The sequence below is a fragment of the Poecilia mexicana genome, unplaced genomic scaffold, assembly GCF_051168715.1.
Source record: "Poecilia mexicana isolate PSO_F unplaced genomic scaffold, ASM5116871v1 scaffold_6, whole genome shotgun sequence".
Taxonomy (NCBI): domain Eukaryota; kingdom Metazoa; phylum Chordata; class Actinopteri; order Cyprinodontiformes; family Poeciliidae; genus Poecilia; species Poecilia mexicana.
In genome coordinates, this window is record NW_028263375.1 from 17382147 (window position 1) to 17398098 (window position 15952).

The window sequence follows — 15952 nt, forward strand, 5'->3', positions numbered from 1 at the left end:
ATGTTTATACTTGTGTGATGATGTGAAACATTCATGTGAAAAGCAACAACAGAAGCCTTTTGCAAGGAGGTAAATATCTTTCACTGCATTAAACATCACCAAGAAGCTGCATTTTCATTTGTTTTTTCATCCTCCTTATTGCACGTCTTCTCAACTCACCTGCAGCTGAGAAAGTTTATACCTTCATGCAGAAGTAGCGCCCTCTGCAGGTACAAAGCGACTATTTCACTGTGCCATACATGACCATCCTGCAACCCCACTAAGCCTGCAGTACCCTGTCATCAGAACTCACATTCATGGTCACACATACGAGGCCTCACAGACCACCGGCCCCACAGGGCGATCTGCAGTGGAGCGTGTAGCCACCTGTCAATCACCAAATCTCTGCCGCCTTAAGAGAGACATTTCGCCTGGGATAACAGCAGCCCGTCCCTCCCCATACATTCTGCCTCCCCTGGCAACCATTGCCGGATGACTGAGGGGCTTTGTCCCCCTCACAACAGGAGTCCGCCATTGAACCCAGAAGCCCCGTAGCAACGAGAATTAAAGGGTGTCAGAAAGGGGGCTCCTTTCTGTGAAACAGGGGTGAACGCTGTGTCCTTGTCCCCACGTCTGGGATTCATATCACAGGCCTGAATGGCATCAGCATCTCCTTTTAAAAGCCAGTGTAACGGAGCGTATGAAGGGGCTAGTGCTGAGCAGATAGGATCATGGTTAATCTGCTGTTCTTCGCTACTGTGGTCCGATAGGGACACTTAAGCAGCCTCTGTGGCATGGGGAGTTTCTGGGGATACCTGCAGTGGATGAAGCTATAGATGGAAAACAGGGATGGACAGCAGGACACGAATTGCAACTTCTCGACTATCTAATCAACATTAAACATTCAGCTAGCTAAGAAAAGTTTAAGAAAGACTTTTAATGATGTACCACTTACCTGCCTATAAGAGCAGACTGCAAGAGCTTTAGTTATTGTAATTTAAAGTATTTGTACCCCTTGAATTTTGTCACAGTTTGGCACATTAAAGTCACAAACTATAAAAGTGTGCAGTCGTAAAAGTGGAAGGAAAATAATGTTATTTCCAAAATTCTTAAAACAGTACTGTGCATGATGTATATTCTCGATGCCACCTCCACCACGTTTCACATTTGGGAAAATTGACTTAGTACGATGAAAAAGATTAACTTTGGCCTCATCTAAACCAAACTTCAAATGGGATTTCTTAAGGTTGTGTTTCAGTGATTGCTTTCTTTTTACCACTCCTAAGTAAAGACCATAGTTCCTGAACCGCTTTATGACTAATAGCAGTTCAGTTGATAAATCTAGTTACCATGGGCTCTTGTTGCTTGCCTGTCAGTTTAGTGGACATGAACCCACTTCTTAAAAATATATATGTATAGCAGAGCTTTAACAGAGATTTTTAGATCCATTAGTGAAGATTATGGATGAAATCTAGATACCGTAATTGGTAAATGGAATGCATAGGTTATGGAAGAAAATGCTATGTTCTATGATGTATCAGAAGTCTAGATAGGAACATGTGACAATCTCCCCAAAACGTTCGTAGGGTTAAATTTGACCTCTCAATCACTGAAATGTTTGATACTCCTTTAAATAAAACATGGGTTTTATTTTGGAAAAGGGTTGATAGAGCACAAGTTTCCTCTATAACTGTATAACAATTACGAAGTCGTACTGTGTACATAAAATATGTACATCAACTCTGTCTTCTTGGATTTAACTGAGCATCACTTTGCAGAGAGGACTTTAAAAAGTTTTTGAATGCTTCAGATTTCTCACTGAGAAATAATCTATGGGGGACCCTTGAGCTGCGTAAGATGTGAAGAGATTAGGTAAAGAGAGAAAAGAGTGAAAGCCTGAAGGGTTTATTAACACGTTTACGGACTCCTGGTTGCTTTCAAAGTGGCATTTATTGCTCAGTTTATGGCGCCGTGAACACACAGCTCTGAATACTATTTGGCTGCTGCATATTCTTGTAAAACCTCAGTGAATTCAGGGTTGTTGTAATGTTGTGTAACTGCCACACCACAGATGTAATGACCAGACAAGAGACGCAAGCAAGAGACAAAATTGTTGTAAGATTAGTTTCCGAGTCCTAAAAGTTAATGACAAAAAGCAAAACAAATACCAGGGTCCAGCATGACCTCCCATGTTGTATTTAGATCTGCACAGCTCTGTAAATTTTCCCTTTGCTTGTATGTTCTTTTACATTAATGAGCTTCATGGTGGAGCCCTTGTGTAGGCGCATGTTTTTGTGCAGCTCTCATTCTAAGCTTCCATCCTTCGCCATTCGTTCCCAGTTCCCTCCTTCACTGAAGCTGTCAATCAAAGATCATGATTGAGTCAGACAGTCAGTCAGTCAGTCCTCAGCAATGAAAGAGAGGCCTCATTCCCCTTTTTATGCCCCCTTATGTCTCCAAGTATTCCAGTTCACCTTCTCCTTGGCCCCTGTTCTCACTCAGTTTGTATCTTGTGGAAGACATCGGGGTGTGTTTGTAAAGGTCGGATTTGTCATGCATTAAGGCCAGGTTGTCCAAACACAGAAGTGCAAAATGAACACATTTTCAAAATAGCTCCAAATTCGGTTTAGCAACGTTGAATTTTGGCCTTTAAGTGGTTGATGAATAAACATGAAGAGAAGTTAGGGCGGGAAATACACGAGTGGGGATGGTAGAAGAAGACGAAGAGGCCCCGTTTTTGTGTGCGTGTGACATGAGGGAAGTATAGAGGGCAACGGAGCAGCCTTTCTTCCCAGCAGGGCTGCATCGCATTTAATTGGAGCACTTGTGGCACCATTACCTCCTTTACTCAAACACGTTCCTGATGACAAAAGAAAACAGCGCTAAGCCTGCCTTTGTTGGAAAGGAGACTGTATGAGGAGACAGATTCCTCGCTGCTTCTCATGTGTGGGAATCATCCACACTCTCCCACAGCGAGCTGCTGCTGCTGCCTTCCACCAATCAAATGCCAAGGTTGGGGAGGTGGCTTGGTGAGGGGTTGATGGGGGTGAGACTGCTCAGAAATTCAGCCACCATGGGTGAATGACCGACACTGGCGCTGCTAGATGCAGAGAAAATATGGCATCTTCAGAAAAACCAAACGTCATGCTCTGTATCTTTGCAAATGGCCACTTTTATGATACATTTAATGCTAATGTGGGAAAAAAAAAAACACTGAATCATTTTCCTGATCAGTGCTTTTAAAATATTTGTCCATAAGGGTATATGTTTTGCATCATTTGCTTCCCCTCGACTAAGTAAGGATGATTTTCCGTATGTAGTTTGTTTTTAGTCAGCACAGTGTCATGAGGGCTGCTGACCTCCGTCTGACCTCACGTAGGAGGAAGACACCAAGATGCTATGAAAGACCCTTGCTGTTGTTTTTTACTAGTGAAATTTATGTTTAGAACTAATTCTTTAAACCAAGACGTAAACTTCTCCGTAAAAGTTTGTTAATTAAATAAATCGGATAAGTTAGACTCCACACTTTTCCTTTGGAAAATATTTTTATCATTAATTCTTAATTTATTATCAATTCAAATTAGCGTTAAGAAACTTCTAAAACAGTATCACAAACATTTTACACTTAGCTGACAACATCATTAATTTGTCAATTGCAAACACGTTAGCTGTTTGCTTAGAGTTAATTAATTGAAATGCTTGTGGAACATTATTAGTACTTCAGGCACATTTATTTTGTGTACTGGACAAAAAGGAGAGCTCCCAGATGGAGGAAGTTAATATGATACAAAATTCCCTACTTGTGTCTTATAAAGCATCAATAAAGTGAGAATATAATATAAATGCTAAATAAGAAGAAGCCCTTAAAATCACAGCATCATTTAGTTTGTAACAGTTGTAACATCGTATGGCTTTCACAATCAGGAACATAATAAACATTTTTTTTCAAACTCTGTAAAAAATGTACACAAAGAAACAGAAAAAAACAAAACAATAAATGACAAATAAAAGATAAGATTTGCCTGTGAATAAATGAAAGTGCAGAAAAACGTGCAAATTAGGAAAAGACTTGATTAAATTCCCAAATTGGTGTTATATGAGGTGCTGATATTTATCTTTTCAAATAGGAGCTATATTTCACTATAACATAACACATATTGAAAAAAGAGAGAAGAAAACTTCACATCATTAAATTAATTTCTCACTTCTGAAATGAGGCAATTTGAGGTAAAAACCCATAAAAATTTTAATATTTCTCATTATTATTTTTTTTAAAAGCAAATTGTTTTCCACGTATGTTTTTTTTTTTCCTCCAGCAGAAAAATAATAAAATGAAATGGGGAACAGCCAATCAATTCAGGAACCATTCATGATCGGGTCCTGGCATCTGGCTCCATGGTGAAATTTGTGTCAGCACTGAAAAGAAAGCAAAATTACACAGTCATGTTGAATGTTGTGCTCCAAATATGAAGGAAGCATGCAAAATAACCTCCCCATAGACCTCTGACTCTTAGATTTACATGAATTTCAATAAGATTTGATCAAAGTCCAGAGTTCATCTTTCTATGATAGATGAGCTAATAGTAGATTTATTATCAGTGTAAACATGACATACACACATAGGCTGCTACATAAACCCAAGGTCACTTTGATGAGTCATACACATGAAGCTGTTCTGCAGAAACCCCCATCAACAAACAGCACGAGAGAGAAACTTCACGTGGATTTACTGAGCAATGGATCACGTCAGCGTTTTGTAATCGAGCCCGCACTGCGCGGCAGAGGCCTCTGTGCGAAGCCGCACTTTCTTCTCATGGTGTATTCCTCACATTAAAACATTGTACCGTAATCCCCATCAAGAGCAAAAGCAACGACCCACACCTTCTCTCCTTAAAGTGGACTCTGCTGCCGCCAAGAGGACAGTAAATGGCAGCACGTTTTTAACTGTACAATGTGAATGTGAATCTTTATGACCAGATTACTTTAAGCTAATATATAGATGAATCAAATACTCACACGTCTTTGTTCCGCATGTGGTTGTTGTACTGCAGGATAGGTGGGATACACTCTTCGTCCTCTGGCAACTGGAGACAAAGCAGCAACCGTCACAAATGTGTGGCATTAAAATCTGAGATTTTCTGCCCATGTTGTTCAACGTTGGAAACCAGAAAAGTTTTTGACACTAGCGTGTAGCAGGAATTATTCCGGGCGATTTGGTTTATGTAAATAAAAATAAAAAGAGCTGGATATCAGGATAAAGGAACATAAATATACATCCATGCCACACTGCAATTAAAATAGAACATTTTAAAAAAATCAGATACTATTTGGTTTCACTTCACAATTATGAGCTTGTTTGTGCTGTTTGGCCACATTGCATCCCAATAAAATACACTGAAGTTTGTGTTTGCAATGTAACAAAATGTGGGGGGAAAAACCCCCCAGCAAATTTATGTTAAATTTACTGTTCCTATAATGGGTGTGAACATTTTTATTTTTTATCAGAATTATAAGTCCCTTTTATTTGAATATTTTCTCTTTATCAAAATTATTTTAAAAAGTATAAACTGCCTGCCTCTTACCTCCCAGTAAACTTCATCATCAAAGCAGTTGTCATCTGCTGGATCTCCCCAGATGGGTAATCTCAAGATGGCGCCTAGAATGACAAATAAAAGGCAAAGTTATAATGTAAAAATATATAATTTGTAAAGTGAAGCCATTGTGTTGCAACACAGGAAGATGCCAATCATTGTTTTTAAAGTTATTAATTCCCTACCGACTATCAAGCCTCCTCCTATACCGAAGAGGAGAGCCACACAGAGGCCTCCGGCCTGGTGACCTCCCTGCTTTGTGGGCACCATGTTCGCAAAAGCATGTTCGAAGTCAAAAGTGTTCACCAACCTTTAATTGAAAACAAGACTTTTAATTTTGCTCTAGATCTGCAAAAAAAAAAAAGACATTCACAGCAGCGTAACCTTCAGTTTAAATCGAATTAAGTTTCTGCTAATCTGTCTTTTTGTTTTCTCCTTATTAAAAAAGGGAACATACCCCTCATGGCCATAAACCGACTCTGACGCAGCTGCAGCAGTAATGGCTCCAACTATGCCACCTATAACACCTGGCATGGCATGGAGATTGTGGATCCCACACGTGTCTTGGATCTTCATGTACTTCTCCATGAAAGGCTGATGGAAGAAGGTGTTCACTGAGGTTATTAAAATCACAAAAGCCGGAGCTTATATAATACTTTATGATGGCTGCCAAATAAAGATCTTACACTGAGGTATATGTATCCAAGTGTGGAGATAATACCACAGCAGAAGCCAACAATGAGAGCTCCATAGGGCATCAGCATGAACTCAGCTGCTGTTCCTACTGCAACGCCTCCAGCAAGTGTTGAGTTCTGGATGTGAACCTGGGAAGCAAAACTCATTAAATTAAAGCAAAAGTATTTGATTTTAGTCCAAACGTTTACAATAAGAAAAGAGAAAATACTAAAAAATTTTGTGTTTGCTAGTTTTTTTATTATTATTATTATTATTATTATTATTATTAGCTTTTCCTTACCATATCTAATTTTCCATGTTTCTGGAAGAGGCTTGACACAGCCACAGCAGTGAGCACAGTTGAGGCCAAAGCCAGGTAAGTGTTGATGGCCGCTCTGTGCTGCCCATCACCATGATCGGCGATTGCTGAGTTGAAGCTGGGCCAGAACATCCACAAGAAGAGGGTACCTGTGCAAATAAAAGGCAAAGTAATATGAGTGGACAAAGCAGAATAAGAACACAAACAGAAAAAAAAACAAATCAATGTAACACAATCTTTTGTACTAAACCCAGATTACCAATCATAGCAAAGACATCTGAATGATACACAGAGCCTTGCAAGCGTGAACTCTGGTCCAGGTTGGGCCGATAGAGCATCCATGATATGGAAAGTCCATAGTAAGCTCCAAAAGTGTGGATCACCATGGAACCCCCAGCATCCCTGGCCTTAAGGAACAAGAAGTAGTTTGAGGTTTACAAAAATTGCATATACTTATCATTAGGATAAAAGGAGATTAAAACACAAAACCTTAGATTTGGATTTCTTTGTTTACAGTGCCTTCATAATTGACACATTCAGATGTGTGTAATTATAAAATGGAAGGGAGAGGAAAAAAAATATGGCTATGTTTGCAGTTTGCCACAAGCCAAGCAGGAGACAGAAAAAGTGGAAGCAAGTGTTTTGGTCAGCTCGGACCAAAATGTAACATTTTGTTCTTTCAAAAAAACACTATGTGTGATGACAACTAAGATCCTTCATCACCCTCTAAGTATATTCTGCTTCCTATTCTGAAACAGAATAGGAATGATATTTAGAGGTGAACCTAACAGACCCAAAAAATGTCTTGGTGCAAACTTACCAAGTTCGCACCAACTAAACTGTATTAATTACATTTCGGGTAACACTTCAAAACTTTTCTCTACAGAGACTTTCGATCTATTCTGGTAGAATATGAGTTATTTTGGAACATGGGCAAAAATGTCAGTCTGCAGATGTACAAAACTGAATGAGGCATTCACCTGAAAGACTTGGAATGCAGCGACCACTGTTTCCACATAGTTCCGGGAGTAAAATGCAAATCCTATTCACAGTTTTCATATTTTTATAGACTAAAAAACATCTTTTATTCTACTCTCCTATTATGCACTGTCTTTCAAAGAAATCCCGTTAAATAGCCATCTGTTGTATTTTCTAAGTGACATCATATCAGGTTGTAGATGGGTGAACATAACCATTGCTTAGTTTACAGTAAACGGACAGATGTAATTAAATCATTAGCAGTGTGTATGAACTGCAGTATTTATAAGGTGCAAATGTATTATGCCATCAAATTATTATCAGAATCAAATAATAGTTTTACCCCCTTGTCATAAAATTATTGTCAGTGTCTAATAATAATTTTACCTCCAGTACTTTCTCCCCTTTATATGATATCTTGGAAAAACTCCTTTAATTGTCTCTCTCCATTTGAGAGCATGGCTATGGAGTCTGAAGCCTGATTTTGTTTGCATGTTGATGGTGACAGACAGCCAAAATCGTAAAGGGAAAGAAAAAAAAAGACAACTTACATGGATGAGATTCAAGATGATAAATTCCTCTACAGCAAAAAGTGTTACTCCAAACAGAGTCAAAACCAGCAGCTGGACCGGGCTGACCTTTCCCAGCAGAGCACCGTATGCGATCAGGCAGCCGGCTACACAGAAATCTGCATTGATAAGGCTGAGCAGAGAAAACGAAGAGAACAAACAAGGCAACAGGAGATCAGCAGCAAGCTCAGAGTATCTGTGATGGACTGTTTATCTTTAGCAAAAGTCCACATTGAAATTCATTAATTCATTAATTCATTTAAGCTCTGAAGTATGAGGGATCACATTTCCTTCATTGTTACTGAGAGTCAGGCGGAAAACACACGTCTCACTTTGTTTGGCACACAGCGAGCTGGTGGCCCTTCAGCCATATCATCATTACTCAGCAGTGCAAGTTTTTCTTTGCCTTAAAGCCACAAACAGTTCATCAAAGGGACCAGAAGTATTTTTTTTTCTGGGAATCTTCCAGTTAAACTGGTTCCTCCAACCTCTTTTTTTTTTTTTTTTTTTTTTTTTTTTCCAATCTATGGAAACTATGCTGGTCAAAACATAGTCCCGCAGGATATATTTCAAATAAAGATAAAAACAAATAGTTTACTGGATGACCTGATTAGGTTATTGATTTTTTTTCACTTCAAGTTCTGTAATAGCATTGCTGTAAACTACAAACACTTTAAAATTAGGCAATTATAGCTACAGTGTTTACTTTTCAACTCCAATTTTGATCTTCCCATCAGTGTCCAAGGAGTGGAACCAGCCCTGCATCACCAGCGCCCACTGGAGGCCGAAGCCGGCAATCAGGAAGTTGAAACCCACTCCACCGAAGCTGTAACGCTTCAGAAACGTCATCAGGAAACCGAACCCCACAAATATCATCACGTGTACGTCTTGGAAACCTGGAAAAGAAACAAGATGAGAATGGATAAATGGAAGCCATAAAATTAAAAGGTCCTTCATCTGAAACAGGACTTGCAACAAGCAACTTTCCAAGCAGAGCAGTCTGGTTTTAAAGGTAAAAAAAAAATGGTAGCATAAAAAAGAACTTAGATGAGCATAGAATGAGCAGAGAAAAACCTCAAATCAGTTCTCACAAAATTTCACCATTATTTGTTCCACTTGCCTTTTTTGTTCCTGTTCTAAATCTTTTGGATTTAAAACATATTTACCTGGCCAATTAGAAGCAGAAGAATCACATATCTAGAGACTAGGGCAGAGTTTCAGAATTTATAATGTATAAAATACGGATTTATCCTTAGTCAAGATCATATTGAAATTACAAACTAATTACCTAACAGTGCAAAGTGTTAAAAATTTATACATTTCATCCTATTGACTGTAAGTCAGAACTGGAAGGATAACCGTTGTCTGGTGTTCAAACAAATAACGTTGTAATAGATATGCCCTTCCCAGCAAATAAAGGCACGCATCGTCTGTGTGCTGACTAAACTTGCTTAGAAAAGCATTACTGATGTGAACTGCACCATCGCATGAAACAGCACTGAATGCAAACTATATCTCCTTGTTGGCACATCTACATGTCACTTGTACATGAGACATGTTACAAGTGAAGCTTGGATAAGACATATTCCAAAACAAAATGCCAGGAGAAAAATTTGTCCAAAATTGACTCATTTGTCAAATGTGTACAGTGCTGTCCAACCAACACAAAAATAACTCCCCACCAGAGAGAAATGATGAAAGAGGAGTCTTATTTCTGCTTTGATACACCAGAGACCTGCATGACTGCATAATTGCTCATATGAATTCAAAACAGTAGCAAGTTGTTTAACAGAAAAATGTCAGGGTTGTTTGGAGATCACAGTCACATAATGACCAAAAGTTTTTGAGTCCTTATGGCTTAAAATAAATCATATCTGATACCTAGTTTCAAATACTTTGAAATAAATTAGAGTTAGTTTCAAATACTTTGAAACTAGCTATAATTTCTTTATGACGTGCTTCTTAAAAACCAAGCGTTTGTGTAATGGTCCAGTGGCTCTGCCCAAATCTAAAAGTGCAAAATGAGCTTGAAAATTGGAGAGCAGACTAAGAAAGGACTGAAGAAGGATCTGATCCCAATTTTTTGAAACTTTAACTGAGAACTGAGGTAAACATCTATATTCCAGGTATTCCTCTTCAGAGATGAGTGATGTTCCTTTTCAGAGTACTTCCCCCCCAACCTAAAAATTAGAGAACACTTCAAATGTTATTAAACTTTGCTTTTCCTATCTAAATGCTCTTACCAAATGCATTTCCTAAGTGGATACAAAGCCCCACATGGATGAATCTATGTTCCAGCAGAGAACCAGTTCAGGCTCCACAGACAGTTTGCTTCAATAACATGCCTCCTCAATGCAGGTCGGAACAAGGGCGTATTAGATACAAGCGAGGTGTCATGTGAAGATGACTCAAGGACTCAAGCATCATGGTGCTTGTTTATTTTTCCATGAACTTAAAAGCTTATTTAAGGGGTACTGTGGTGGTGCAAGAGGTTAAGCACAACCCGCATTGGAGGCCTTAGTCCTCGATGTGGCCGTCACAGGTTTGATTCCCAGCTTGGCAACTTTTGCCGCATGTGTTACCCACTTTTCTGTCAATTCACTATCAAATAAAGGCCACTAGAGCCAATGAAACTTTTAAAAGAAAAAACTTAAGATCATGGGAACTTATGATATAGCACATTTAATTTAATTAGGAGTTTTTTTTTTTTTTACAAATTTATACATTGATGCACCAACAAGGCAAAAACCTAAAAAGAAACAATAGAAGAGAAAAAAAAAGTTAGAAATAGAAAAATGCCATTAAGGACTGTAAATTGAGGGAGGAAATTAATTGAAACATGGTATGATGATACAGCCGTATCTTGTTTTAGGACAAACAGCCTGAATCAAAACATGGATGCTGGCATCTGCCAGTCAGTTTTACTTGTGTCACAACATCACAACTGCCTGACACATCACACGACACCATGTTCCGCCTGCCCTGTGAAACACCATCGTCTGCATTGTAAAGCCAAAACAATCTCCCACTGCTTCAGTTTCCACAGACAAAGGGTTCTGTTTGGTTTAGAAACTGAGCTCCATGGGATTATGTTTATGTTATATAATGTCAGAATGCATCATGGAGATAGATTTATGATAAACAGAAATTGACACTGCAGACGTTCTGTGTAGAACAAAACAACCACACCCATGTAAAACAGTCTCAAATGCACACTTCTACAGAATCCAAATAAAAGTTACATAAGGAAAATGTAACTTTCCTTATGTTTCCTTATGTACAAAGGAAAAGCAGTGAGTCCGGAGATGTGAGGCGTAGAAAAAATAGAGATAAAATCCCAGAGGAATGAAAAGCCCCGTGGGAGATATGCAGAAGCAGGCATCAGATCTTTGTCAGCAATTCAGAATAATATGAAAAGTCATCACAATATGCTACCTGGCACTAATTTGATATTACAATGATAAAGTAATAAATAAAAAAAGTATTTAACCTGTAAGATGTGGAAAAATGTTGATTTTTTTGGCTTCCCTTGTTAGCAAATGATAAAATAGAAAAGAAAACTCAGAAAATATTAACTTGAGTAAATAGAAATAGGTTTACTTACTTGGATATCTGAAGTAGAAGTCATTCTGTATGTCAGTCAAATTCTCATGTTTTCTGTGCTCAATCCAGTGTGGGTCTGATTCTTCATCATATCGAATAAAAACCCCAAACAGAATGATCATGGCTATCTGCCACACCACGCACACTGCCGGCAGACTTAAGCGAACATTAGTATTCTTCGTGCTGTCGCACATATCCCTGAAACTCTGAGCAGCCCCCATGTTGGCTGCTTTTACTGTTGCAAATTTTCCAGGTGTCGGAGACCCCGAAAGCTTCAACGTCTCAGCTGAGCTGCTGTCTGAAAAGCCCAGAGCATCTTCAAGCTCCACCTCAGGTTTAAGAGGATCCAGTCTAAGGGCACTCCCACAGGGACGCCTCCCTCCCTGCATATGGAACATACCTAACTCTTTTCAGGGACATTTTTTCTTTACTTTTAATATTGACTGTATAGACATGTTTTTGCTACCAACATCGATGAAGCCTCAACAATTTTTTAGGATGTTTTGTCAGAAGAAAGGTGGTTCACAGTTCAATATAAATGGCAAATCCCATTCTTTACTCTCAACATATGAAGTGATGTGGTCAACCACATCTTACCTCCTCCCTTAATACAAACAATGATTGCATGTCAGGAAAGGTACAAAGCCGTTTCTTTAAAACCTGTCTTTGTTAACAGCTGTTCCCTCTTCCTGCATGTACTATTCTTTATTCAACTTTTAGAAAAAGAAAAAAAGAAATCTCCATTGTGAACATGCCGTCCTGTAAAGCATAAATAGTGAATTATAATTTTCTGTGTTGACTGGGGAGTCATAGTGTCAAGCTGAAAAAAGAAACAATAAATTGTAGGCTGGCCATTGAGACTTTTTTTTTCCCGTTCCTTAAGAAAAGAAAAATGTAAAATTAAAAATTCAGGATCGGAGCAACTTTAATCCAAGGTCATCACAATATGACCATGAGCAGACTAGTGGCTGAGGAAAACATTTAGACACAAAACACCAGTCAAACTTTGGCACCTTTTGCTTTTAGCATGTTGACGAAGTCTCCAAATTTTGTTTAAACTAGTGTACAAAACAGAAATACAGTGTACTGTTTGCATTACAAATAAAGGGGGGAAGGAAGAAGTATAATGGGCAGAGTGTCACCTTTTCAGTTAGAAAACAAATTTTGTTCTACATTTTGACTGATGAGTACAACAAAACAGAGATCAATATTTAAATGGTTCGTCCTAATTTCTTCATATGCACAATGTGTATAATGTGCATTTTGATGACATGCCATTTTCTTTCCTATGTAACGGATCATCTCCTGACACCTAAGCAGAGGGATGAGGTGCCCGAGATATTAGTGTAACTCCTTGGTCTACAGTGTCCCTCCACCAGGCTACATTTAGTTTTCATGGTAACCCGCTGGTTTGCTGGAAGTTGTAAATAATACATACTGTTTACTACTAACAGACGAACACGGGGGCATCATGATTCATTTAGCCAAATGTAAACTTACTAATCCTGAATAAAGAGAGGCCGCAGCAAATTTGCGCACAACCATTCTCAAAAGCGAAGACGTTAAATAAATAAATGAGAAATTGTTGTATTCTTCTGACACCTGATGTCAATAGTTATTTTTAAAGATGCAAAATAACTATGTCTCTGTGCATTGGTGGCTTTAATACTTGACTACTTCAAGTATTAAAATAATTTAAGCTTAAGAGGTGAAAGTGGGTCGACGTGTCTCTACAATGCTGTTATTGAAGAATGTCTGACTGTGTACTAGAGAAAAGTTTAGAGCCCATAAAGCTTAGCATGAAAAAATAAAGCTGAAAAATCTTTACATTAATAATAATAAGAATAATAATACTTGTCTCTTATTTTTTTTAGGTATTTTTCTTACAGTTTACAGTTTTAATTTGCTATCCAATCAAAATCTGTGTGCATCTGGCTTAATTTCAGACAAGGCATCAGCTCAATCAATCAATCAGCCGAAAAATGAATCAGATGAAAAATAAAACAACAGAAAAACAAACTTGAACATGAATCAATCACTTGCTAGTCAATGATCCATTTATAATGCATTGTCTGTTAGCTGTGCCATTTCCATCGTTTTATACAACTATGAGAAAGAACACTGTTCACCTCATCACCAGAAGACCTTTATGTCCTGTGAGCAGGTCACAGGTATTCATGAAATGAATGCCAAAGCTGTTCTTTCATCAACTGGTAACCAGAAATATTACAAAGAACGTACTATGTGGGTTTTCTCTGAATTATTAGGTAAACACACACACACACACTATGTGATACATGTTGATGTCTGGGTGATTTAGTAATTTCTCAAAGCGGATGTAAAGTAAATCCAGTTTTGCGATACACAACACAAAAGGCGGAGGAATGGATGTTTACACATCCATTTACATTGGCTACAATGTACACCAAGTGTTACGTCAGAAAAATCAAACAAGCGAGACTTTGAAAAGAACAGGAGCTACAAAACATCACATGCTTATTCTTTTTCCATTGAAACTACAATGATTACCATAAATCTCCAGAGCTGCTGAGAACTAAAGAGAAGAAAAGACAAAGCAATGTTTAACAAACAGCTTATAGTAAATAAAGTCATTACTAGTAAATAAAGTCATTACCTAGTGACTTTTATGGAAGAATTCAAAATGTGATACTGTCAACTCCTTTAAATGATGCCAAAACAAGTCTGGGAAGTAATTTTTTTTTTTTTTTTTTGAAAAATCAGTGTACCTTACGATGTCCGGCTTATTCTGATTGAACAAAGCATGGTTAAATGGGTTATGTAAAGTAAATCAGGGGGTTTCAGATATGAAGCAAACCGATTATAGTGTTTGATTTAAAAAAAAAATTAGAGTAACCGCAGAGGTTACTCTGGGGTTGCTTTTTTTTCACTGGTATAAGTCATTAAAAAAAAAGAAAATCCCAAATGCAAAGAATCAGCTGGCCTCTTTTATTCATCTAGATACTAAGAAGTTCAAGGCTGAGATATATTTTTCTCCACATTAAAGAAAAAAGATTTAAATAGTGTGAAAAATGCGCTGCTGCTTGAATAGATAAAGACCATGTTGAGAGCTCCCTGATGAAGACCTTCATTAAAGTGAGCAGCTATATGCTCAATGATCCTACAAAGTCATGCTGCTGCCTAGGTGAGGTCATTCTAGCGGGTAATGTGTTTACCTGGGGTGATGTGTGGCACTGAGAAGTGTTCACGAGTTAACAAGAATCTTCTGTTCATAAATGGTATCCACAGGAGCTTGAAGCGTCCACAGCGTTTTGACTAAAGTCCGAGAGGTTAGAGTCCTTGTTAAACGGCGTGTTGACTAAAGTCCAAAGGGTTGGAGTCCCATTTGATGGCGTCTCAACTAAAGTTCTACAGCTTTTTATTTCTCTTTCTCACTGTTTAACATTTTAATGTTTTTTTAAATCTCTTTCTGTTTATTACATGCTGTTTTTTTTATTATGTAAAGCACTTTGAAATGCCTTGCTGCTGAAATGTGCTATACAAATAAAATTTGATTGATTGATTGATTGAAGCCAGAATCTACGGCAGACAATCAAGAACAGAAAGGCAAAGCATCTTAAATGTGCCAAAAAACATCTAGATGATAGTTTATGAAAATATTTTGAGGACTATTGAGACAAACGCGTAACCTTTTAGAAGGTGTGAGTTAGGTTGCAACTGGAAAAAAAAAAAAATAAATAAATCCTTAACAGCATCTCAGAAAAAAAAAAAAAATACTGACAACCAAACCTCACACTGTAAAGCTTTGGTATCTTCACTCAAGATAGTCATACAATGAAACTATCATACCAGCCCATGTCAAGTCACAAATTTCAGATGCCACATTAATAGAAACGGTTATTTAACAGTAATGTGCCAACAGGTCAGCAAAAATGTTAAAAATGTCAGTCATAAACCATTTGCTAACAAATTAGCAGCTTTCAGCTTTTCTACAATGCAGTCCAGCATCAACACAACCATTCAACGTGACAACTGTTTTTTCATTTGCCTGTATAAACTGTACATTTTACGGCCAATTAAACATCCGGGTTTCTATTTGTTCAACTGAGTCATTCCTTCAAGTCTCATATGACTTTTGCCTGGAGAAAATGTTAAGGAACTACATGTAACATAATCCTTATGCTTATTAAAACACGCTCAGTAGAACTATGAGGTTTCTAAGTCAGGATAAAGACCTTATACACAACCAGCTTCCTTAA

The 15952-nt window shown here is 37.9% G+C and overlaps 1 protein-coding gene across 1 annotated transcript; it reads right to left on the reverse strand.

Annotated features, from left to right (window-relative positions):
* Positions 1-3520: 3520 nt before the first annotated feature.
* On the reverse strand, positions 3521-12051 carry rhcgb (Rh family C glycoprotein b). The gene is made up of 11 exons (XM_015003219.2): positions 11716-12051; positions 8818-9007; positions 8094-8244; positions 6824-6971; positions 6547-6713; positions 6257-6394; positions 6028-6164; positions 5756-5880; positions 5562-5635; positions 4996-5063; positions 3521-4395 (listed from the first exon to the last, which is right to left on the reverse strand). Exons 1-11 carry the CDS (start codon positions 11933-11935, stop codon positions 4347-4349), a joined length of 1467 nt encoding a protein of 488 aa, XP_014858705.2. The 5' UTR covers positions 11936-12051; the 3' UTR covers positions 3521-4346.
* Between the last annotated feature and the right edge of the window lie 3901 nt (positions 12052-15952).

Coding starts and splice junctions, on each gene's coding strand:
- rhcgb (XM_015003219.2), bottom strand. CDS start 11,935: ATGGGGGCTGCTCAGAGTTTCAGGGATATGTGCGACAGCACGAAGAAT. Junction 9,008..11,715: donor CTTCTACTTCAGATATCCAA/GTAAGTAAACCT, acceptor TTTCTTTTCCAG/GTTTCCAAGACGTACACGTG. Junction 5,064..5,561: donor ATGATGAAGTTTACTGGGAG/GTAAGAGGCAGG, acceptor CTTTGTCTCCAG/TTGCCAGAGGACGAAGAGTG.